Genomic DNA, 26,381 nt, shown 5'->3' with positions numbered 1-26,381 from the left:
GTGTTTGTATGTGTAACCATCTGCTGGAGTCGGATCACTACGAGCACGCAGGCGGTAATTAATTTGGCAATCGCTATTTATTATGCAGATGTGCGCGTCTCCCCTTTGCACTCTTTGCGGCGTGTTTTGCCTCTCGTTTCTTTCAGGGCTCCGACTACGAGATGAAATTATACTAACAGATGATGAAAGGGAAGCGCTCGATGCAGACGGGTGTTCTGAAAGAGAGAACCATCGGGAAATGGAGTGCGTGGGCATGATCCTGTGAATTGGGATAAAATGGAAATCCATCTCTCTGGTTGTTATCCATTTAGCACGAGCTGTATTGAAATGGGTTAAAGCTTTAATAACCTGGTTAAATCCCCACTGCGAGCTGCCAACGGGAATACATGTTCTGTTTTGACAAGTGTCAGCTTAGCAAATAATCCACAACAATCAGCATGTGATGTTAATTACAGTACGCGGTGGCGCTGGCTCGACTGGCCACGTCAGGCTTACTCAAGTCTGGCTCTTCAGGTCCAACATGACGTTTAGAAACCTGGAGGCTCTTGACCTGGTTCACGCAGGGTTAACCCAGTTTCCTGTGAACTTTATGGTCCGCCTGTGGATTTGTTCGCCATCTGGGCTCAGAATGTCAGCGCCGAGCACCCCGGTGGCTTTGGCCTCATTTCAGCCATCGATTATTCTCACGTCATCCCAAATTATCACCCCGTGTCTCGAGTCAGAGCGCCGCGTCTCCCATCCGGTGCTTTCTGTGGCAGCGTTGCCCTTTTTGGATGAAGGGCACGGGGGCCATCGTTATAAATAAGATTAATTTTTCCTTCTTTTAATTAAACCGAGATTCCCCAGCCATCGCTAAATAAAAGATCTGGGGGGAGTGTGCACCATATATATATATATATATATATATATATATATATATATATATATATATACTGGAGAAATGTATAGGATGTTAAGATTGGTTCATTAGAATTCCTTCAAATAAAAAGCTGTTGATTCTAAACGAGTGTAACCTGTAGCGTTACACTCGCTATGCTAACAGATTAGCATAGCGACTCCTCTCCACGATCCGGTATTTAGTTTCCTTTGGATTTACAGCGGCGGCCCAGAATGAACCCGCAGTCCCAGTTGATCCACTGAAACCAGTGTCAGCATCTCTTACTCCATCACACCAACGCTCCTTCTCATTGATTCACACTACGAGCCGCTCGGCATACATTTGACTGATGGATCTCTGCGGCGAGAACATTCCTAGTAGAGGAGCTGCAGGCGAGGCTCGTTCAGGAGAGTGACACTCTTCCTGAATCCTTTCCAGCGGGGGGGGGGACACACCGCCGTGAGAGGAGAATGCATGGGACCAGACCCAGTTTCTATGGAAACAAAAGATGTCTGACGGAGGGAGTCGTGGGTGGCAACGAGGGATGAGAGTGAAATAAGAAGAAGAGGATGTGGACTGGAATGTTTTGGATGTGGATGATCACGGGAGGTGGCGTGCGTGAGAGGCTGTGAACATGGCCGCCGTTATTGATTCATCAATCGTACGGCACAGCGGCCCTTTCATATCCAAACAATGCATCAAAGTATCTGCAGAGCTTGAGCTCCTCCTACATATGTTCTGGAACCATACGCCCCCCCCCCCCCCCCCCCCCCCTCAGGCTGCAGGTAAACACAGATTCTTTTCAAGCAAAAAGGAAACTTAAAAAAGGATTCCAGGCAAAACAGAACAGTATGAATAATTAAACGGGGCCCAAAACGCAGCTCATTAACGCCGAGAAGTGAGACGGGAAGAGTGAACCGATAATAATAATAACTTTATTTATATAACACCTTTAAAAACAGATAGTGATGGGGGAAGTTATGCTCCGCCGCTGCAGTGTAAACAACAGCCGGCATGATGCGGCGTTGACGGCTTTCTGATATATATATATATATATAAAACGAAGAGCTTGTGTGTGTGCGTGTGTGTGTGTGTGTGTGTGTGTGTGTGTGTCTCTTTCTTCAAACATTTGTTGCATTGCGTCAGCCGACCAGGATGGCCATTGTCTCCGGGCCACCGTGGCGCAGCTGTGGGAGCCCGCAATGCGCCCCCCCCCCCCTTCCTCCATGTAGCCTGACAACAAACACTATTATCAACAACAACAACAACACCAACAGCAGGGGGAAAGGGAAAGGAAAAAAGCCATTGGAGAGGGTGGGGACACATTTGCATGCTCTGCAAACCCAGCGGGGGTCCTTCTGTGGACGAGCGGGCCTCTGACGACCGCCCACAATTAAATGCAAAGCAGGAAGTGAGAAGACAAACAATGGGAGTGACTCCGGAGTGCTTTCTCTTCTATTAAAAGTGTGCTTTGAAAACACATCTCTGGTTCCACACAGGAGCATCGATGAAGACGGTTGGTTTGCTTCCACGGTCTCATGCACCCGCGCAAAAGGTCGTGCAGGAAGGGTTAAAGCCTGTAATCGATAACCCCCCCCCCCCCAACACACACACACACACACACACACACCCGTCACACACACCCGTCACAGCAGCACAACAGCTTCTTTGAGCCGTGACCCAGCAGCGAGCCGGTGGTCACCGGGGGTTTGCTGCGAGCATCGATCCCCCTCCTCCGAAGCCGCGCATTGTACCTTTTAGCCGGCTCGGTGATGTGTGGTGATGGCCACCGCGGCTTGTGACCCCCCCCCCCTCGCTGTTCCACTGCCCCTTGCTGTCACTCTCCCGGCTCTATATTGACGAGCGTGTAGCAGAAATTGCCCAAAATGAATGGAAGCATTTTGAAGGGTTTGGAAGCCGCGGCGCCGACACCAGCGGCCTGCGTTCACGAGTCATTTCCTGTTGGCGAGCAGACCAAAAGAATGGGAGAGGTCACGTCAAGGTTTAACATCCTTGACCAGGATCAAACAGAACCTGATGTACGACCTGAGAGAGTGTGTCATTACCCCCCCCCCCCCATCTGATTTAGAAAGCCCACATGAGTCAGTCCATTAAAAGTGGAGCCGAGCGCTGAACCGCTCTCTGTTGGCCGGATGCGTCTTTTCATTTGCACCCAAACGCGGGCAAAGTCACCGAAAAGTTCATTTCCTTTTCCGTTATTTTCCCCCAGATTCTGTTTAATCAAATTCTGCTTCTCGTGTGAACATCATTGAAAGCATTTCATTTGCCAATTAGCCAGCTGTTCCCCAGTTAAATAATGAATATGCTAATTGTGGAGCGGGGGGGTGCGTTGTCTTTCGGTTACACCGAGTCGGGGACGCGGTCGCCGTGGTGCGCCTAACCCTAACCCTGTGTGGCTGCACACTGTACCTCGGCCCTGTGTCACGCATATGTGTGTTTGAATGAAGTGTGTGTATGTGTGATGGGGGGGGGGGGGGCATAGTTATTTGTTTGCCTACCTCTGTCTCAGTGGGGCGCTGAGTGCATGTTCCCCACAGTTCTAATTGAAGGCCATGCGGAGCGGAGCCGATGTATGCAGGTCCACACCCCGCGATCATCCATCAGCTCAGGGGGGGGGGGGCTCTGTGGGGAGGGAAGCTCTGTGGGGGGGAGGGGGGGGGCTCTGTGGGGGAGGGGCTCTGTGGGGAGGGAAGCTCTGTGGGGGGGGGGGGGGGGGGGGGCTCTGTGGGGGAGGGGCTCTGTGGGGGAGGCGCTGTACTCGGTGACACATTCTCCTTTAATGTACTTATTGCAATACTCAGTGCCACAGCTGAGCAATCATTCAGCACGCGCCTGTCTGTCTGTGTGTCTCTCTGTCTGTCTGTCTGTCTGTCTGCCTGTCTGTCTGTCTGTCTGTGTGTCTCTCTGTCTGTCTGTCTGCCTGTCTGTCTGTGTGTCTCTCTGTCTGCATGTCTGTCTGTCTTTCTGCCTGTCTGTGTGTCTCTCTGTCTGTCTGTCTGTCTGTCCGTCTGTCTGCATGTCTGTCTGCCTGTCTCTCTGTCTGTCTGTCTGTCTGTCTGCCCGTCTGTCTGTCTGTCTGTCCGTCTTTCTGCCTGTCTGTCTGTCTGTCTGTCCGTCTGTCTGCATGTCTGTCTGCCTGTCTCTCTGTCTGTCTGTCTGTCTGCCTGTCTGTCTGCATGTCTGTCTGCCTGTCTGTCTTCCATTCACCTGTGATTTATGAACACAGAGTCATTGCCGATCAATAGGTCTCATTTCCCATTTAACGCCGTATTTGCTTGTTTTCCGACACACGGGACCAGATCGAATGACCTTTGGCCACGAGATGGGAGAGGCCCGTCTCCCACGGCAACCCATTCCAGTTTCTCATCGCAGTGAGAGCCAGTAACGATCTAACGCGTGTTGCGCGTACCTTTTTTGCAGCTTCGCCTCTGACGATGCGTCGTGACGAGCTCTCGGGTGTTTGACGTACTTTTAAACGTTCGTAAACGTTCACAAACGTTCATAATTGTCCATAAACATCCTCACTGAGCCGCTAACGTGGCTGCAGACTTTGGTTTGATCGGGAGTCTAAAAGTTTAAAAACCCAAAGCCGGCCAAAAAGAACCAATCACAGACGAGTTCGGTGATGTGCAGCACAAAAACATGCCAGGGAGAGAGAGTTTTGAGTAATAACTGAACTGGCAGTGGTTCGGTGCCCGATCCGGGCATCCAGGTTGGCCCGGGCCGCGGTGACAGTTGGTGTCAGCTTCTGTCAGAGAGAGAGGGGGGGAGAGAGAGAAAGAGAGAGAGAGAGAGAGAGGGGGGGGGAGAGAGAGAGAGAGAGAGAGAGAGGGGGGGAGAGGGAGAGAGAATCAGTAAAGGTGAACAAGCAGTTCCTTGCACAATGCAGCCAGAACAGGGGAAGATGAAAGGCTCTGACTTGAGTACTATTAAGGATGAAGGGTAGGAAGAGGAGTAGGAAGAGGACGAGTTGAGAAGTGAATACTTCAGGTTGAGCCTTTGAACCCCTGATCTTCAGATCCGAGGGCGGCCTGATGAAAGAATGATCCTCCTTATTAGCCGTTTCCCACTGATTACGAGCGGATCGGTGAATGTTTCGTACCCGTTTGCATTCTGTTGTTTTTCCACGGCTGCAATTTAAAAAATGCAAATGTCTTCAGCAGCCGCTCATTGTTGCTCATTGTTCCACTCCTGCACCCGTTCATTTCCAGCTCAATGTGATTTGGGATTTAGAAAAACCCAAATCACATTCATACTTAAATTGAGAGCCCAGCGGGGGTCCCCCCCCCCCCCCCCCCTTCCCATGTTCACAATGCAGTGAATTCCATTTAGCAATTGCTGGTATTGTCGTGGGAGGTGCCCTCGCAATTAGGGAGCCTGCTGGCTTTAAACCCCTTTAGAAGAAGACGTCTGTGCCCGAATCCCCTCTCACCGTCCCCAGAGTGTCCTCTCTGAGGCCTGGCAGGAGCCAGTGACCTCTCCTTTGTGACCGAATTAATCCGCCGGCCTGAGATAACGGCCCTGTCACAGCCACGAGGGGGGGGGGGCTGTGGGAATCATCAGCCCCAGCCAAAACGTGCCATTTCCATCCCAACACAAACACGTTTCTTCTCATTCGCCAACGTGCACGGGAGGTTTTTTTCTTCTCGAATCCGGAAGGCCTCGAGATATTTGGTCCGTGTCGGCGGATCGGCTCGACGTGCGTCTCCAAATGTGTGTTTTGTAGTCGAATGTACAATCGTACTTTTGGGGCGGTCTGACTGGCAGCGTTGCACATTGTCAAAGTGAGTCTGACTAGCCAGCCGAGACCAAAATAATAGTCTCTGCTCAAAGAGCAGGAGAAGCTCCCAGCTGGGGATGAGACACAAGTGTTTGCATCTGGTCCTGGGAGACATTCCTCTGTGTGAGGCCTCCTGCTCGAGCTGTTGTTTGAGGAGCATTTGAGTCTGAAGGAGTTGGAAGACGCAGCTCTGATGGAGCATCACGCTGCAGCTCCTGACCCTCGGTCCCCGGTTCACACGTCTCTGGGGAAGCCGTATGTCCTGAGAGAGCATGAAGGGAGCATCGGTGCATTGTTTCTGGTCACGGCTAAAAGCACCTGTAAAAAATAATGATAACTTTTACCCTAATTAAAAGTTAAATAAAAAAGCATATCGACCCCCCGTGTGTCTAAATTGCAAGCTGCGTTCATGGCAGTCGGGAAATCCTATGGCTTTACTCCCACTTGATCCTGACATCAGGCCTGTGATTATGCATCAGACTTCCAGCTCGACCCCTCAGCTACTGATTATGCCCCCTGTGGATATGCCAACGCTGCGATAATGAGCAGTCGTTAAAAGATTTTAGCTCCCAGTCTGCGAGCAACTGGTTTTCCACCCACGGTCACCACGGCACGACGTTTCCACCCTCCCTGAACCACCGGTGACAGGCGGACATTAGTTAACCGCCATTGTGATTTGTGTTGCTCTGAAAGGAGAGAGAATGTCTGAACAAAGACGTGGATCACTTTCTATTTTTATTTGCGGCGTTTGGGTAAATGTGACGTGTGCGACGCCCCCGTGCCGTCACTGGAGGCTCCTTCTGGAGCCCACGGGGCTTCTGGGTGTTTCGTCATGACGCTCGTCCCCATCGTATGGCCTGAAACTGCCATCTCTCTTCAAAGATGGCCAAGTAACACACGTTAGCATACGGGATGTGATAGAATGAGCTCTTTTTTCATGTAGAAATGATAACTATTCATGTCTGAGTACACACACACACACACACTTTGTTGGCCTCTCCCACAGCCGATACGAGATAGTCTGAACCCTCCGAGGCCTTAAGCTTTTATTACTGAACCCGTCACTCGTGCGTTCGCCCGTCTCGTTGTGCTTATCGAGGGCCGCTGCAGTAATCAGCTGAGCTCAGCAGGCCAAATCAATATGTTCTGCCATCATCGGCCGACCTCGAGTCCATTCTCGCTCCGCCTGCTGCACGCCGTTGTTGAGACTCTGTGGCGGCCCTTTTGAGTGACGGGCGAGTGTGGTCACGAACGTTGACGACGTCATCGCGAAATGTCCTTTTTTTTCCTCTGGACCTCCAGGGCACTGCTTTTAAATTAAAGTCCACAGTGAAGCATTGCTGAGCCTCTTAATAGCATACATATATAGTGTATGAACTTGTCTGTATTCAGTATAATGGCCGTCATTTTTAATTGGCTGTATTACCATAATCATTTGACGGGTACCTTTTCGTCTTGATGGATGACCTTATTAATGCGTGGAGGAAGCTGACACAATCCTCGGGAAAGCGGCGGCGCTCTGGTGACTCATTAACACCGGCGGCGCCGCTCGCTCCGGTCCGTTCACGGTACGAGCGAACAACGCGATCAACGCGGCATTCAAGGCCGACGCGGAGACCCGGAGACTCGATGAAAAGACGCCTCGGTTTTCGATCTCCCCGGCATTGTTCCGCATTGTAAACGTCGTCCTTTTAATACGTGTTTTTGAAGGTGAAAAGTGGAATAACTGCTACTCGCGTTGCCACTTATCCCGTCTTGGAACGGTTGGAGTGCGGTGCCCGGCCGTAAGAGAGAGAGAGAGGCTGACGGGGGAAGAATGGAAGTGAAACGCCAGGAGCGTGAAGCAAATCATCCCGTCTGACTGACGGGCCTGGAGTTATTGTCGCCCCAGACTTCTCTCAGCTGCTCGGCGACGTCGCAGAAAAAAAGAACCACTGATGTCGCCATATAGAGAAACAGGTTGCAGCCCGAGGACATGGGGGGGGATAAAAGGGGAGGAAATGGAGACACAGCCAAAAGAGATAAGACGAAATGAAGACCGGTCGACTAGACACAGGAGAGCAAAGAGAACGAGTAGAAAAGCACAAAGGAACGTTTCTACCTCATTTCTAATGCGTGGTTCTGTTTTGGAGAGAAGGAAAAGGAATGAAGACGAGGACATTATCTTGCACTTACGTTTCCATAAATATGAACACCATCTCCGATCTCTACCGCAATTGTCTTGGAAAAGAAATCATCTCGGCGCCGGAGAATAAGGAAGACTTGATGGGGTTAAAATGTTCCACTTGTAACTCACCGTGATGCGTTGCCATGACTTTGATAAGAGTCAAACTACCCGTGTTGTAGTCCGGACCACCTTCTAAACAGAGTATTCAGACCCGTGCAAGACCAGGGCGAGGCCCAGTACCCCTGTGTGTTTTGATGTTTTACACCCAATCACAGCAAAGAAACCAGCCGATGCTCAGGCGGCTTAGTGACGTCTTGAAATGAAATCCAGAGTCCATTCCAAGACGAGACCTTCTGAAAGGGGTCTCGGCACCGATACCTCTCTGGTACTTCAACACTGATCTGAGGTCATTATTTATCAGAGATGACGCCTCAAAGTCATGTTGACAGAAAGAACTCTGAGATCAATCCACTGAGTATCTAAGTTGATTAAAATGTGTCTTCGGTGCACCTTTTTAATTTTCTTCCTTGAGATCCAATAACCACACATGTAGCAGGAGCTAATAATAACAGACAGCATTTTGCCTTTTCATAATTACAATGAGTCATTTAAAAACATAGTACTTTTGTTGGTGTACGAGGTCATTCAATACTTTAATTAGAAAAGTCACTTTCACACAAATTACAGGCGATGAGACTTTGATGAAATCAAGTCTTCAAAGACGTCTCTCTCGTCTTTTGGAGAATTCTGTGAAAGCGTTTGTCGTCCGTCCGCCTGCTCGATGATAGGAGGGTCTCGGGACCGTAGGAGGGTCTCGGGACCGTAGGAGGGTTTCAGGACCGTAGGAGGGTCTCGGGACCGTAGGAAGGTCTCGGGACCGTAGGAGGGTCTCGGGACCGTAGGAGGGTTTCAGGACCGTAGGAGGGTCTCAGGACCGTAGGAAGGTCTCAGGACCGTAAGAGGGTCTCGGGACCGTAGGAGGGTCTCGGGACCGTAGGAGGGTTTCAGGACCGTAGGAGGGTCTCGGGACCGTAGGAAGGTCTCGGGACCGTAGGAGGGTCTTGGGACCGTAGGAGGGTCTCAGGACCGTAGGAAGGTCTCAGGACCGTAGGAAGGTCTCAAGACCGTAGGAGGGTCTCGGGACCGTAGGAAGGTCTCAGGACCGTAGGAGGCTCTCAGGACCGTAGGAGGGTCTCGGGACCGTAGAAAGGTCTCGGGACCGTAGGAGGGTCTCAGGACCGTAGGAGGGTCTCAGGACCGTAGGAAGGTCTCAGGACCGTAAGAGGGTCTCAGGACCGTAGGAGGGTCTCAGGACCGTAGGAAGGTCTCAGGACCGTAAGAGGGTCTCAGGACCGTAGGAGGGTCTCAGGACCGTAGGAAGGTCTCAGGACCGTAGGACGGTCTCAGGACCGTAAGAGGGTCTCAGGACCGTAGGACGGTCTCAGGACCGTAGGAAGGTCTTAGGACCGTAGGACGGTCTCAGGACCGTAGGACGGTCTCAGGACCGTAAGAGGGTCTCAGGACCGTAAGAGGGTCTCAGGACCGTAGGAAGGTCTCAGGACCGTAAGAGGGTCTCAGGACCGTAAGAGGGTCTCAGGACCGTAGAAAGGTCTCAGGACCGTAGGAAGGTCTTAGGACCGTAGAAAGGTCTCAGGACCGTAGGAAGGTCTCAGGTGTACTCCTCCTCGGGGGGACGGGGGCGAAGTCGTCCGTAAGTGATTCACAAGAGCTTCCTTTACTTTACTACCTATAGATATTTCCCTGATTGAGTTTTTCGGGTCATCTCTCTTCTTCTCTCTTCCGGTTTAGAAATACAATGCACTCATTGCCCCCCCCCCCCCCCCCCCCCCCCCTCCCCCCTCCTTCCTGTCAAAGCCTGATGGGTTATATTATGTTACTTTGGAGTAACTGTTTTTCAATCCTTGTTTATGGAAAGCAAACATGGATCATGAGTGAATAATGACCACATGACACGGAAATAAAAGCCGTCTTTTAATAATCTTAACGAAGAGATCCCCGACACCTGCACTTCCCCTCGTGCCCACGGCTCACCTGAGCGGCACATTAAAATGTCTTCTTTTGTAAGCTTCCTTCTTACTGGAAACCATCTTGAAGAAATGCATAAGACTCAGAGGTTCGGCTGGATACAAAACGTAGTAATTAGTATTTTATCTGCTCCTTTTGCTCTCGCTCTGCCCACGCCTTCCTCCCTCTCTCTCTCTCTCTTCCCTTGAACTCCTCCACAAAATCACAGACAATTAAAGCGGAGCGTTTCTTTTCCTATCTTTTCTGTGTGCTTAATACATTTGCATACACACACACACAAATACACAAAATACAGTGCACCCCCACACACGCTCTGACATGTACAAGATGCACTCAAAGGCACGTTCTCCGCGGAGCATTGTGGAACCACAGCGGTCTCTCGCTGCCAGCTGATTGGACGCTCTACCCTCCGTTGGTCTTTTTAAAGTGACGGCGTACGGAAGTCGCCACTGTGATGTCACCGATGTGTTGTTTTTTTTGGCCGCCACCATCATGTCAATCACAAGGCAGCAACTCACTGGTCAAAGTCCCGCCTCTTTTTACTGGAGAGCGCAGTTGAAGCTGGAATTACTATTATTATTATTATTATTATGATTATGATGGAAGTCTCAGCGCTGTTATTCATGCATGGCATGGCAACAAATCAAATCAATGGTTGTGTCTTGTCTTCTTCTTCATGCCTCCAGCCCTTCTCAGAGGAGCTAATCATCGCTGCCAGGCTCATTACATATTGATGCTGGCTCTGTAATAAGCAGGTGAACGCGTTCCCTTTTTGAAAATGGATATAATTATCTCTTTGTGTCCCCACCAGGCCAGACGGTGTCGAATAAACACATTTTCTCATTAAAATGCCAACGTGGACTCCGTGGTGTATTTCCTCCTAAAAAAAGGGCTGAAGAACATTTATATTGTTCCAGGTTGAACTTAATTACAGAACGTTGTTCACGACAATGCATCTGACAGCACAGTCAACAAAGGAACGAGAGCTTAGGCCCTTTTTGTGAGGAACTTATCGCTCGTTCAATCACATGCAGCACGAACGGACCGGGATCAATTAATAATTGAAAACCGTTAAACTACTTGAAGCCGCTGATAGGAATCTAGAGTCAGAGGCGAGGCTGCGTGGAAGGGCATCGGGTTAAATAGACGTGATTAATCACCTCACTTAGCAGCGTTGCAGTGTGTTTACTTTCCCACAATGCAATGCGCAAAGCTGCCCACTGATTGCAGATGGCGATAAAAGAACCCTGAAGCCTTATTTTCCCATATTTATGTGTCTAAATGTCTAATATAGTCAATATACGTCTACTAAAAGTGCTTGTTTTTTCTTTTCTTTTCTAAAATGCGTAACAGTGGAAATGATGGAATGCATTGATAAGGAAGCCCCCCCCCCCCCCCCCCCCCCCCCCCCACACACACACACACACACACATATAGCCTCCTCAGGCGACGGTGGTAGTGCCCCTCTACTGCCACCTATAGGCAACCTGCAGCTGTGACAGGTGAGGTGATGCCCAGTGAGGACAGCTGGAGAGCAGCACCCTGGGGCGACGCCCCCCCCCCCCCGGGAAGCTGCAGATAATCATTTCATCATTTCCTCCATTATTGACAGGCGCCCTGAGCTCTGCTATTGAGTTCCCAGCGTTGTGGATAGAATTAACATCCATTAGCGTATTATGCAGCATGTGCAGCGTGTGTGTGTGTGAGTGTGTGTGTGTGTGTGTGTAGCTGCAGTTTGATCCTAACTAGACTTGCAGCTCTGAGGAGCGCGGGTGTGACCGGCTCATCAAACATCCAGCGCTCCGGCCTGAAGATGACCCCCTCCCCGCTGAGTGGCCAATCACGGCTCATCACATCAGACATCCAGACGCTCTCTCTGCTTCTCTTTCTCCCGTCTGGAGTCAGTTTACCACCTTTCAGAGCTCCTATTGTGTGGCTCTATGCAGTAGCAGCGCACACACACACACACACACACACACACACGCGCACACACACACGGTTGTAGCTCGACTGCGAGTTGTTGTTTTATTCTAATAATGTTTAGTCATAGGTGGATTTCTTCCAGCGACATTTCCAGTTAGCTTTTCTTTCTTCTTTGTGTGTTCGGCTCTCAAAAAGAACCCGCGTGACAAAATACAGGAAACTACAAGCAGTTATTTACCGAGCTCTGAAGTTCCTCAGCCTCGTTGTCAAGAGCGACAACTGCACACAGCGTTGCCTCCGGCTGAGAGGACGCGTGCCTAATAGAAGGCATCAAGCAAATCTGTCTCTTTTGAAAGGAGAGATGGCTGTATATAGAAACATATAGAAATTGTTCTTTTTTTTTGGCCATGGACGATCGTAAACCTGCAACAGCTGCGGGTTTTATTTCTAAGAAGCGTTGTGTTCACTGCTTCTCATGTACATGCAGTTTATGGTGATGTTGAGAAGGAAATGAACCCTCAGACAGTTAAGAAGAAGGAAATGAGCCACAATGCGATGAAGAGACTGACAACTAATTCATTTCCTCTTGTTTCTCTCTCTCTCTTTCTTTCCTCCTCCGTTGCAGCCGCACTGCAGGTGTCCATATCCTTGAACAAAGTGGAGCTGAGTGTCGGAGAGTCCAAGTTCTTCATCTGCACAGGTACAACAGCCACACACTGGTGTTCACGTGGATGTGCTGTGTGTGTGTGTGTGTGTGTGTGTGTGTTTGGAAGCCCTTCGCCTCTGAAGCCCGTTTGTGGTTCCTATGACAGTGAACGCAACACAATCCATGCCGTCCATATGGCGAGTGACTCTTTGACTCGCTGGGCACCACACCGGGACCCCCCCCCCCCCCCCCCCCCTCAGAAGTGTATATCAACCCTCGGCTCGAGCGGAGAAGCTGCCAGCGGCTCGGTAGGGTGGCACCACGCTCTGGCAGGCCCGGCCCGGCCCCCCGCCGGCTGCCTCTTCTCTCCTGCCAGCCCACTCAGCGTGGCGCTGACAGCCAGGGGAGTCGAGGAGCGTCGGCGGGGTGCGGAGGTCTAGCGTGTGCTGAGAAGGACAGAATGGAGTTGAATGGAACCAAGCTGGCAGGAGACGAAAGGCAAAGGTGGACGCTTTTTATTTGTGAGAGCTCGAGCGACGGAACGGAGAATAGAGGAAAAGGCTTTGAGGCAGAAGAGTGTTGGAGGTGGGAGATAAATCGTCCCGCGGCCGACGTCCAGAGTGCGTGGGAGGAAGTGTCTGTGTCACTCGTTTCACCCTTTTCAGGTTGTTACCACATTCACATGCAGCCCTGCCAACTGGAGTGGGCTAGAAAGCACAGCAGAACAGGCATCGACCAAATGGAGAAAAAAGGCAAAAGCCCATGAAACCAACGTGAGCCTGCAAACAAATAGACTTTTAAAAAGTGACTTTTTAGCTCTTTAAGCTGGTACGAACGTGGCCCCACACATGAATATGGATCGGAAGAGAAAGAGAAAGCAACAGAAAGGCAATTACATCGTATGCTGATTCGTGTGTGCGAGCCGCTTGTGAAGAAAAGGCCGGAGTGTGTTCTTAGAGAAGGAACCCGGGTGAAATCAATTCCCTTTGTTCGATACAAATCTGTCTTGTTTCCAAAGTTTTGCCAGGAAGAATTGGCAGCGGGGTTAAAATGATTGAACGCCTCATTTCTTCCACGAGAGCACACGTTTTTCTTTTTTTCTTTTTCAAATTGCTTCAAAGATGCTGTTTTTTTTTTGGGGTCAAAACGCGGTCAAAGTTGCCTTTTTTTTTCTTCTCGTCTGCTCCCAAACGGCTCTACTCTTAAACGGTTTCCACTGAAAAGGCCTTTTCCTCGTTCATTCTAAGCCGTTGTCACGGATACTCATCCGCGATTCAATGAAACACAGTTCAGGAGAAATCAGATGAAAACACAAATCCAGAAATCTCTCATTTAAATTTCTGATGGAGGAAATGTGTTGTTCTCCGAACTGCTCCGGTCTTCAATGTAATTGATGAGATACTTGCATGTTATCGCACGGCTGCAGAAGAAGAGAAGATGTTCTCAATCGGCTTCTCGTGATTCACGGGGTCCTCGTCTTTGATTGGTTTACTGTCGCCGGATAATAACTTTAACTTATTTGGTCACTAATAGTTTTTCTTTAGTGCATTTTGAGCCATCAAACAGAGCTTAAAAGCACGTATATATCATTTAATAGTTGATGTGCATATGGGAACATCAGACAGTGTACAGACTAAATGTTTCTTCAAGACTGACAGGTGTGAAAATATTATGAATGTGCACACATCAATAAAATAACCTCTAAATGTTTTTAGCATTCATTTTTAAAAAACCCTTTCATCTTCCGTCCTCAGAGCGACAGATGTGTCATCTATTCATGAGTTCTTGCTTTTAGGAGAAAATGCGACACGCGTCTCTTCCACTGAATTTGCTTTTATTCGTTACCTCGCTGTACAGAGTGGGGTGGGGGTGGGGGTGGGGTGGGTGGGGGGGTGGGGGGGGTTCTCCACGCTTCACAGTGAAAAATATGTGTTTTTTTTGCTGCGCGGATTCTGAATTGAGGCTCAAAATAAAGGAGCAGCGGAAGGTTTACGGGGTCGGGAAGAGAAAAGGAAAACAGTGAGTGAGAGCTGTGGTGCACTGAGCTGGGGATTGTCTTTAGAGAAGAGAGAGAGAGAGAGAGAGAGACACTGCATGTGTGCTGCTGTCACCTTGCACCTCCAGTGAATCTGGTTTTCTCCGTCATCGCTGTGGGAAAAGGTCAGAGGCGTCTCGATGATGAATGCATGAAGTGAGCCGCTTCTCCACCAATGAAATATTGTTATTTTGCAAAGATAAATTTAGTTGTTTTTAATGGACAGGACGAACCAAATGCATCCCCCCTTGTTTTAAAGATGGCGGCTTGCACCGCTTTCGTTCGGCCTCTATTATTATTTCAGGTTGTCCGTTTTGTCCATTCAACTAGTCCATTAGATTTTGATGGCCAGAGGTCAAGGTCAAGGTCACCACGACCTTACGTCCGTCCGATTCTCGCGTAAATGATATTTTCGGGGAATTCCTTCAAATTCTGCACAAACGTCCACTTGCTTTGGATTTCGGTGGTCAAGTCACTGTGACCTCACTAAACATGTTTGTTTGGCCCAGACTGAAAGATTCACACAAATGTCTAATAGTCTAATATACGTGAAGACATTTTAGACAGACAACTTGACCCGTTTGGCGCTCATCTGGGTTGAGATTCAACTTTTTGATATCTTCTGTCCATCACTGAATATACCAATATGCATTAAAATACAGAAATCGGGCGTTGTTACTCTAGATTCCTGGCATTGTGTTTCCTTCCAAACCATCACCAGGTGTTTGAAAGGCTCCATTAGACCTTTGGTGAGGAAACAAACAACCCACTGAGAGAGTGGCTCTCTTGTCTGGGTTAAATGGAGCTGAGCTCCTGGCGTGACAAATAAGGAGCTGGATAAACTGGTGTTTAGGTGTGTGTTTAACCTCCCCCTAAGACTGTGGTGGCAGGAAGCCAGAGCCAAGTGTTGGCTGCAAAATCAAAAAAAAACAGGCAGCTACAAAGGCAGCCCCGCTGGTCCTACGAGATCCAACAGTTCCGGTTTGTTTCCATGTGGTTTTTCTTCAGATGCGGCTAACGAGCGTGGGGGGGGGGGGGGGGGGAGGTCAAAGCCCCTCGTCCCGGTGCGCCCCCGACATCACAGAGCAGGCCGAGATGAATACGTAGCCGACACAGTGTCAATCCCCCCGCCCCCTTCCCGTGTGCACGCTGACCAGCGTGATTCCTCGCCCGCTCAGCTCTTGTTTCCGGGGGCGCCGCTATCTACTTCCCCCGGAGACCTGAATCAATTACGAGCGCCGGCTCCGTGTGCCAGCCGCCGCGGGGACGTGGGAGTGTTTCGGCTCGCGCTCGGCTAATTCCGGCGCCGAGGGGCACGTCGAGTCAATAATCTGCCTGGTGCAGGAGGCTTAGATCGCCTCAATATTTCAGTGTCTTTATATTGCTCCTTGAAAACACCTTCCAGACACAAAGCGCCGCTGCTTGCGGTTAAAAAATAAATAAACGCTTTTCACGAGCGGTTACCAGAAGCCGGCGATCAATCAGCGCGCTGCTCCTTCGACGTTTTGAAAGCACCTAGAGAAAAAAAAGAAATCTCCTTTGTCCTTCCACTCCGGGAGTCCGTCGCCGAGAATCCGTAATAACGCCAGAGCTTATGCAGATTTCCAGAGCGGTTTGACAAAATGTGCGAACGGCTATTCAGTCGGTGGTGAGAACGCACACGGGGGCAGCGCGCTCCGACGCTCGCGTCTTCTCGGATCATCCGTGAAGCAAATGGCCCGTCAGCGCTCCGGAGGCATCAACACATCCAACATGTTACGCTGCCTCTGCTGCCAACAGGGGCGATAACGCTGTAATGCTAACAGGTATAAAGAGACGCCTGTAGCGACGCTCGACACTTATCTGTTCCCCACAAGTACCCGCATGCTGGGAAGGAAGAGCTTCCCCTCCTGTAAAAGTGGGAGACGCCGGGAGAGAAGAGGCAAATCAGATCATCACTCTCAGCGAACGGCTTTTCTTTTATGTGACCGTGCACGCTGGACAAATGTGTGTTTTCCGGGCGTTGAAATCCGACGACAAGACGTCTCCTCGCAGTGGCTCACGGGAAGCTCTTGAGACCGCCGCACAGCATCACTCCGGCCGAGCAGCTGGAGGTTAAAAGCTTTTGCTCAAGGGCGTCTTGCTGATCGGTACCGAGGGGATTCAGAGAGTCATCTCTTGCCAATGGCTTTTCCTGGTTCGTGGCAACCTTGCATTACGTCTATTATCTTCTTTTTGTTTCTCTTTGTTTCCTCATTTAAATCCAGAGAGCGGTCTCTCGGGACCGGACCAGCCTGTGTCCTCTTCAAGGCTCCGGCTGATTCATGGGCCGAGTAATGGCCCTCCACACTGACACTTTTATTTGCAGTATTTACAGGCAAAGGGCACCTGCTGCTCGCAGATGGCCACATAATCCCCCACCGTAGCCTGCAGAGGAGTTCATGTTCCACAGGCTACATATGGACGCCATTTTTTTTATTTTTTTTATCAGGCTTGAAGTTAGCGTTTCCTCCTTTGTGCAGTGGCTCTGTTTGTATAAGCGCATAATCTTGGAAACGAGAACGGGATTTACAGCTTACATATGTCGCCATTCCTTTTACAGATTTATGCACATTATGTAAATCCAAGATTATGACTCAATCGTATCATTTCAGGCCATCTGTTCCCTCGACGAGTTCCAACGTTAACAACGTCGAACGGTCTTCGGCTGTTCGGCGGACCAGAGCGAGCAGCGATGCCGTTGCATCGACACATAAAACCTTCAGCAGCATGAATACAAAACATGCCCAATAGACACAATCTGACTTCCATCAAACCGATTGAAATAGTTCCCCAAGTTGTTCCGCGGCGTAGATTGAATCGTAAACGGTTGGACTTGATTGAAATCAGTCGTAATGGGGCAACGTGGTGATTGGTTTACATCCTCCCATGTAGCTTTATTATGTATCTGTTTGATAAGGAAGCAGATTCAGACGAGCTCAAGACGCACATGCAAGCAGACAAGCCTCCAAAAGGATAAAGGATATGCACCGCAGGCTGACTCACTTCATGCATAGAGAAGCCAAGGTCATGTCACTCACGGGCGTTCATTATTGTTTTTACAAATCATCGTGGGACTACTGGAACAATTTAGAGACTATATGAAGCGGGTGGAAGTCAACCGAAGACAACCTTTTGCTAAGAACACGATTCAACTTCCTTCAGGCGTTTAAATGTTGTGCATAGATCTCGGGGGTGAGTGGGCGTAATCGTGGAAAGGTCTCTTTCAAAGTAATCGTCACAATGTTCATGTTCTCTCTTCCTTCTGACTTTGCTCCCTAGCGATTGGCGAGCCGGTGAGGCTGGAGTGGTACAACCCCCAGGGCGAGCGCATCCTGGCCTCCAAGCGGATGGCGCTCCACACGGAGACGTCGCGATCCAGGCTCATCATATACAACGCCATCATCGAGGACGCGGGCATCTACCGCTGCCAGGCCACCGACGGCGGCGGCCACACCGAGGAGGCCTCGGTGGTGCTGGAGATCTACCGTAAGCTCGATGTGCTCCCGCAGACACGTTCAGACGCCTCCCGAGGAGAGTCAGACGTGAAGAGAATAAAGCGCTCGCATTAGTGTGCGAGCGCAGGTGTTCAGCCTATTCATATTCGCAGCCACAAGCCGGTAGAAACTCTAACCGTGTGCATGTGCATTTCAGGTCCACGTGTACCTCTGACTTGTGTCTGAGAGCGTGCTTCACACTCTTTCTGGTGATTAAAGTGTAATGACGGCGAGTAATGCCATGGGACTCGGACCCCGCCAGGCATAATGAGGAATGTGGCGCCGAGGCCGACCCGCCTTGCTGACCCGTCACTATTTCCTGGGAAAAACCTAATGTTGCGAGGCGGGGGTCGGCTCTGTGGTTACGTCCTCGCGGCGAGCAGTGAATTAACCGTCATTCGTACCCGTTACGGCGTCCTTGAGCAAGACGTCCAACTTAACCCCCCACCGGCTCGTTTGCAGAGGATGGGAATCTAGGACCAGCGGGGTTGGAGCCACTTTCATGTGTTTGAAAGGCGGATTTAAGAGAAACTCCAAGTTCAGTATTTAAGATACAGAACATTAAATTAAACAGAATAAATAAAACAATTAAGATTTAAATAAAGTATTTTCAGATTTGGTGTGTGGACTTCTTATGAGAGAGAGGTTTCCGTTTTTTTAAATCCTAGAATCCTTACCGGGGCTCCATTTAGAGAGAAATGAACGAATCCTCCTGTTCACAGGAAGCACAGTGTCAGGAAATGCATCAATGCTACAATGCATGCAAAAGGCGCACACACACTCAAAAAGATGACATAGAGAACCCAGTGAATTCTGAGGAGTGAATAACCTAAATACTCAGATACACCGGGACTTTGATCAGGAGTTTTCCCCGACTTTAATTGGAGGAAACGTCAAGGTACGGGGATTTGATTCGTGCAGACACACACAAACACACAAACACACACACACAGACAGACAGACACACACCTGTGTGTGGTTGCCTTTTTCATCCTCTCCCGGTGAACCATTAGGGGAGGCATCTCAGCCTCAATCACACCTGCCAGCACTCAGCACCTCGCCTCATTCCCCACATATCCAGCTCCCTAAAACCATTGTTTCCATGGTAACAGGGCGTCACTCCCTCGTTATATAGATCGCATGAGCAGCACGCGGCTGAAAACCTGCCCGAAGCTCCAGCCTGCCGTGCTGCCGGCGCACAGCAACATGTTGAACACCAATATCGTGACCTGGGGGGGAGAAGGTGTTGACATCCTCTCAGTAGTTGATGACATCTCCATGATGTAATCATGTTACACGGGGTGGGAGAGCAGTAGTCCAAAACTGGTGCCGGGGCTTTGGTTAACTGGAGCTTCCATGGAGCCGTGGTAAAGCCACAGCTCCATGGAGAGCCGTGGCAGCCGGTCGGTCGGTCCACCGCGTTGGAGAAATATCTCCACAATGTTCGCCGGATTGCCGTGAACTTGTGTCCCGACATTCGAGCTCCCAAGAGGATGAATCCGACTGATTTGTGGAGACAATGTCTGAGCAAGTACGTGAAGGATGTCCATGAGAGGACTCGTCCGAGGTTGAGGCCCAAAGGTGATCGCCTGACCACCATGTGGATCCCACCATTGGATCACCACCTCTGGAACCACTGGGGGATCATCATGACTTTGGTTGGGATTTAACTCGTCATCTAGCTCCAGTCAAAATGTTGCTTTGTTGTTTGTTGTTTGTGTTCAGTGACAATGAGCAAACGTCGGCATCGTCGTCATCATTCAGCCTCCCAGAGCTGCTGGCGTGGCCGCCGACTCTGAGATAAAACTCTTGCCCACACAGAAGATGAACATTTAAATAGCTTTTCCCTGATAGCGAAATTCTGAAATTGCTTTGAATTAACTGCAGCAGTTCGGTGCCGTTTGCAGCCTCGCAAGGTGACAGGAAGCTCGTAATAAGGTAAGCCAGCGCAGCGCCGCAGCCAGCTCCTTTCATTTCCTCTTTAGTTTATTGAGCAGGAGCGCTGCAGAGCCCATTCTCCTCAACCAGCAACATTGGCCAGTAAAGACAGGAACCGACCTGCCTCCCAGTTTGAGCGAGGTCCAGGGAAATTGGCTCGGCGACGTGTTGGGACACTTATCCTCGCGGTTATGTGTAGGCGACGGGTATGTTTTCAATCCGCCAGTGTCGAGTGTGCAGTAGAGTGTTCCTCTGGAGAGGATGTTTGCCTCACTGATTCTCTTGTAGAGCCGTGTGACAACAAAAGGGAAAGCGAATGGATACACAGTGACACCAGAAGTGTTCAGAGGGAGAGAGAGAGCGAGAGAGAGAGCAGTAGATCGGGGAAATAAAAGGGACACAAGAGGGAAATTGGTAAGAAAACCAACAAGAGTGAATGACAAAAACATGCAATGGCATCCTGGAAGTTAATGAAGACGGCGTGATGCTGCGCACGTTCGCAGGCAGAGAGGGTGCAGCCGGGGAGAGAGCTCATTTTGGGGGAGCAGCCTGGCATAAATCACGCAGCATAAATGCTAATGCCGATAGGGGAGCCGCCGCCACCGGCACATCAAAAGCCGACTATCCGATACGAGAGCACGCGGGTGGTGGGGGGTTCAAGGAAGGATCAGGTGCTGTTTGTGGAGGCGGGCTGGTCCAAGAACAGTGTGCCCGTAAAAGCAATTTGTCAACACACCAAATGTTGGTCAAGAGGGAGACGCGGCTTCAAACCGTCAGAGTGGAATCTATGATTGGAGCGCCCGTGAAACCAAGAAAGAGTGAATCAAAGGCTGCTTGTGTTCTGGTCTAATTATGCAAACACAAGGGCTGCAGAATAGCTCAGCTCATTGATTTCTTCTTCTTCTCCTTCTTCTTTTTTTTGCGCTGCCCTTGTTGTGATTGGCAGCCAGTGTAACAGCCACCCTTCTGCCTCCTGTTCTGTTTCATCCCAATCGCCTTATCTGTGTCCCAGAAAACAGTCAAAGCCGGATTTAGCTTTTTGTTTTATTTGATTTCCGTGAGTGAATCCATCCGTCCGTTTCCAAAGGCACACATTGTATCCTCGGCACCGCGCTTTCCAAACACTCCACGCCAGCATTGCGAGGCGTCGCGTCACATGACAGCTGCTCTTGAAGTGGGTTTTTTGGCGACTCGGCCTACGGAACGGCGTTTTGGATCGGCCCAGATGGAAACAGGTAGAAACTTTTGGATGGATTACCACGGACAGACATTCATGCTCCTGTGAGGATGAATTGTTGCAATGCTGGTGATCCTTTAACTTCCCATCGGCCTCCACTGAACTTAGCAAAGGTGAGCATGGTAAACATTATGTCTGCTGAGTATTAGCAGAGCAAAGTTATATATACATATTCATATCGCACAAACACAAAAGCTTTGAAGAAAAACACTGATTTATAAAGTCCAGGGGGAACATTTCTTTTCTTTCCAACTTTTCCAAACCCCTAAACCCCGGATTCTGTCTCAAAACCGTCATCGTTAACAGCATCTCCATCTTGTTTGATCTCCCTCAGAGAGGCTGACGTTTCGGGATGTTCAGTCACCGCAGGAGTTTCGCCACGGCGAGACGGCGGAGGTGGTCTGCGACGTCATCAGCTCCCCGGTGCCCGTGGTGGTGTGGTACTACCAGGACAGAGAGATCACCGAGGAGCACCACAGTAAGTCTGCACCACCTTCCTAAGGTCACTTTGGGTGAAAGGTGGTAGAACGCGCTCAGAAGGTGAGAAGATGGCGGACGGATGGCGAGAGAAACATCTTCAATTGTTGTTCTGGAATCAAACGTTGTCATCTCTGCTGTTAGAAGAAGAAGAGGCTGTTAGTAAGCAAACATGAATATAAAATATGTAGGTTTTAAAGTCTTTGGAGAAAGAAAAGAAGGCGTCTTTGTAAATGTTTGATGAGGATGGAAATGCGTTGGGCTTGTTTATAAGGCCCTTAAGGACACAAATAATGCGTTGTCAACAAAACGTTGTTTGTTTACTCCGCTCGGCACCTTTAAAACAAAAGGCCTGAATGGGAACAATAGTTTAGAAAATGGATGGAAAGATGGGAGTTTTTGGGGAGGAATTAGATCATTTTTTTTATAGCTTCTTAGTATGTCTTACACACTAGTCTACCAAAGTTCAAGTAGCTTTGTTTATTTCACATCGGAGATTTGTGTAGTTGAAGCGGTTTAGTGTTCAAATCTTAATAAATAATAAGGTACAATGTTGTTTATTCTGTTGTAAATATTCATGTTACGGAGAAAAAAGAATTAACGCTACAAATCTAATTTTCGGGGGACTTTATGCGTGAAACGGATCTGGATTATTCCAACAGTAGATTGTGGAAATAGAAAGTGGAGTAAGCGGCGATCTCAACGTAATTACATTTTGAATGTAAACCTGCCAAAACGCACTTGATTATGAGGAGGAAAACGCTTACGAGTCCCGACGTGCCCGTTTGTCTTCCAGCCAACGTGCCAAAAAAATACCACAGATCTCCAGGAAATGCTATTTCCCTCTTTTGTGTGGCGTCACAATAAGACAATAATATCTACCGCTATAAATAGAAACCCCATCAGCCCTCGGAGGAGGCGTACGACTCGGACAGAAAACCGAGAGAGAATTGGATTACAGAGCGGTTGGACGTCGAGCAATCGGTCGAAAAGAGCCATTTCCGGCAAAAGGTCGAATTTAAACTCGATACGCAATAATTCACAATCGTCCCGTCGATCATATTCTGTCCCATTTGATCCAAAGATACATCAGCCCTCCCCTTTAATCCCGATAGAAGTGCTCGGGGGACAGATTAACTGTCAGCAGTATTATTTTCTGATAGAGGCAGGTGCAATAGGATTCATTACTTCTACGTCTCCTCCGCCCTGATTTACAACTCTCTACACCGCTTCCCCGTCCTCCATCTAGACAAAATGCCGAGCACTGATTAGAAAGAGTGACCCCTCGAATCTGTCACGTCTTTTAATTGAAATCCAAATCGTCCTGCGAGCACGGCGACGATGAAACGCAGAGGAGAAGGTTTTTCTTTTTTCTTCTTCTTCTTTTTTTAATCATTTCACTCTAATTACAATGCGCGGTTATAAATATCTTTGCTTGAGAGGAATGAGATAGAAGCGCCCATCACTCTCTGGCCAATCTCCCAGTGGCCACAATGGGAGAGAGTGGAGACGGTAATTGCGCGAGTGTTTATCAGTGTGGACGTTATCAGGCGAATGTGATTGACAGTCCGCCGGAGAGAGCGGAGATGGCAATTCTCTCTGCTGTTTTCCTAACTTTCTTATCTCGCCTCTCTCTCTATCATACACTGTTGTTCTTTTGTGGTTTCCTCCTCCTCTCCTCTGTCCTCCTCCTCTTCGCCCGTGCTGTGAAGGCAGGTTCCAGGTGCTGCCAAACAACAACCTCCAGGTCCGTCAGGTGACCAAGGCCGACGAGGGCGTGTACCGCTGCGAGGCCAGCGTGGAGGCCCGGGGCGAGATCGATTTCGTGGACATCGCCGTGGTGGTCAACGGTGAGCTTGCCCTTGAAGAGTTGTGATGAAACCAGCGGGACGACCAGACAGAGTCCCGTCCATTAAGGATCGTGGGTCCATTAAAGAGTTAGATTCAAGGTCAGGGGCCAACATATCCAACGTTTTAGTTCATCCTGTTAGACTTTGAGTCTTTCTGGCATTGGTCTGACATTATTAGATACCAACTCAATTGTCCCTTAAGAGGCCAGTAATGAACCGTTTGCACGAACATAGTGCTTTGACGGTGACCATGAGAGCACCAAAATCCTAAAAGTCCATGTGTTCCCACTAAAAAAGACATTGTTGGTTCTCAAACTTTGGGTTTTCTAGCTACAAATCTATTGTTCAAAAAGAACGCATCCCCGCATCTCCTCAGCCTCTCGGTTCTTTTTGTAAAAGTCTGATAATGTGCAGGAACGACGTCTTGAGTTGCTTGAAATTGTAAAACCGGCTGCGGGGTAGTTTTAGTTGTCAAGCATAATCCTTTTAGGGTGACATAACCCGGTAAGCAATCTGGTTTCTCTTATTGAAACAAACACAAGCCTCGTCAGCACGGAGCTTTAACCCTTTTAAAAAAAACAATGCTTTAAAGGGATTCAGTCAGAATCAGATGTTTTACATCATCTCCTTCAAGGGAAGCGACCCTTTTTCTCCGGTGAGGCGTAAAAGCCACAATTATGCATTGCCTGCGCGTGTGTGTGTGCGCGATCATAGCTCATTTGACGTGTTTTTTTCAATTTGGATAGATGTATTTAAGTGTTCTGGGTCTCCACCTGACGTTTTGGTGCAAATGCCCGTTTTCCTCGGCGAGTTGCAGCCACTCAGCGATGCAGAACACAGACGCACGCTCGCCTTCACAGAGTCAACAGATTAGCATGCATTAGGGAGCCAGTTTCCTCGGCACACACAAGTTTTCTTGTCGCCGTGGTTTCCAGAAACGAACACCGACCATTATTTTCCTTCCGAAGCCTACAAGGCACACCTCGGGTCTGCAGATGCCCAAAGTCAAAACGTGAATGCGCTGCTGCCCCCTCAGAACAGAGCTGTCAGCTTTGACAGACTCCGATATCTTTTGAATCCTTCACATCCTTTAGTGTGATTGAACATGTTCAATTAGCGGTGTCTTTTTGGGCCAAAAATATCCAAAGGATGTCATTTAAATGTTCTCATTTGTCCTCATTTTACGGCGAGTCGCCCCAAGACCGGCGAGGTGATTGAGACGCGACCTCACTCGGGCCACGAGCGTAACGGTTGAACGGCTGCAATATTGTCTCTGTCCGTGTAATTCTCTCCCAACCCGCGCCCCCAAAAAACTATGAATTGCATTCAATTTAGCACACCACTTACCTCACTTCTGAGGAAGATCCAATAATCCGGCTCAATGAGGCGCGACCTATTATTGCAGCGACACAACACTCGCCATGCGGAGCTGAGGCGGTCTGCAGAGCGCCGTGCAGACGTCCAGAGGAAAGAGAGACTCACCCTGAAGAATCTGATTTTAAAGAAACACCATTTAGTCTGGAATATGTATATTAAGTGCTTAGAGAAAACTTAATGAAACTAACGACTTTGCCCAATATGGCACCGCCATCTGTTACAGCAGTTCGTCTTAAAGCTGTTCTTTCAAATGTCTAGTATTTTCTAACTTTTATAATTATCTTAAGCTCCTTTGTTTTACTTAAAGCTGCTAAAATACTATTTTTATATCAACAATTTATTTGAATGACTTTGCATGTTGAGAAGGGATGGCTCTGAGGGATGAACCTACAGACAGGTATCAGTTCCCCTCAGCTGTACGGGGGCTCTTCTTGGGGGGGTTTTGACGATCCATAACTTTAATGATTTTGTCCATTCTCGTGGCTCTCATCAGAAATGTTTCAAAACTTTTTTTATGCTCACGGCCCCAAACAGCAGACAGTAAGAAACCCAGTGAAGCATTCAGGCGATACGTTTCCGGAGACCGAAATAGAGCTGAAAGGAGGGTGAATATTGGACTTCTATCCATCGGGTTGCTTGAAAGGCTCCTCCAAATGAGTGCTTCTATCAGCGATGTGATCGATGTGCAAAATATATTATTGCAGGATGAATTCGCCTGTCTTCGTAGTCCTTTTATCATCTTTCCGACAGCCAAATTGGTGATTCTGTTGTCCCGTAATATCAAGCGTGCATTTGCTCACTGGTCCAGAGAAACTCAGCCCCCTTCAGTCCAGCTGTCGTGACAGAGATGGAAATGACGCTTACATAAATGCCAATAATCCAGGTACGTGCTTGTTGTACAACAGCAGTTCCGAAGCGATGTTTCCCCATACACCTGTACGTGATGTTCATTCCCCTTTCCTGCCCTGAAGCTACATGTGTAAATCTCTCCCCCACTCTGAAGAACTATTTTTGTCGGTCTAGAAACAGGAAAGAATGGTGTTCTCCCTCTATGCCACCGCCTTTTATATTTATGGGCCGTGTCACTTGGAGAATTCACTGGGGTTGTTCCCGTTCCACGGGTTGCAGTCGTGAGGGAAAGAGTGGAGCAAGAATATCCTTCTTAGCAGAGGATTTCCAAAAGGAACAGGAAGCCAGAGAGTGTACTTTATCGACAACAACCTGGAATGGTCGAACTACACAGAGGCCCTGAACATAAGCAGATAGAGTGGATTGCTGGGAGGCTCAGGTATATCAATGAGTGCAGCACACTGCATGTTTTATCAATCATCCGCTGGACGGTGGTCTGTTTTCTGTTGTGGTTCCTGGGGTTGGACCAGCGAGGTAGGATAAACACACTGATAACAAATAAACAGGTCCATGTCTGGAGACCCCGGGAGGAAGAAGAAAGGATGAGGTGTAAACCGAGGGCGCCTTCAGGCTGCACCTCGTC

At 49.1% G+C, this 26,381-nt stretch overlaps 1 protein-coding gene across 1 annotated transcript in view; it reads left to right on the top strand.

Moving 5' to 3' along the window:
- The window catches only part of LOC117744428 (neural cell adhesion molecule 2-like), a 165,849-nt gene that overhangs the window by 105,783 nt on the left and 33,685 nt on the right, over positions 1–26,381 (top strand). The window contains exons 2-5 of the mRNA XM_034552692.1: positions 12,440–12,514; positions 17,796–18,002; positions 21,520–21,663; positions 23,375–23,512. Of these exons, the coding sequence (XP_034408583.1) occupies positions 12,440–12,514; positions 17,796–18,002; positions 21,520–21,663; positions 23,375–23,512 (564 nt within the window). The remainder of the gene's footprint in view (positions 1–12,439; positions 12,515–17,795; positions 18,003–21,519; positions 21,664–23,374; positions 23,513–26,381) is intronic.

This window comes from Cyclopterus lumpus, chromosome 2 (assembly GCF_009769545.1).
Source record: "Cyclopterus lumpus isolate fCycLum1 chromosome 2, fCycLum1.pri, whole genome shotgun sequence".
NCBI classification, from domain to species: domain Eukaryota; kingdom Metazoa; phylum Chordata; class Actinopteri; order Perciformes; family Cyclopteridae; genus Cyclopterus; species Cyclopterus lumpus.
The sequence above is the reverse complement of the archived record's forward strand: the minus strand, read 5'-3'. Positions and strand labels throughout refer to the sequence as shown.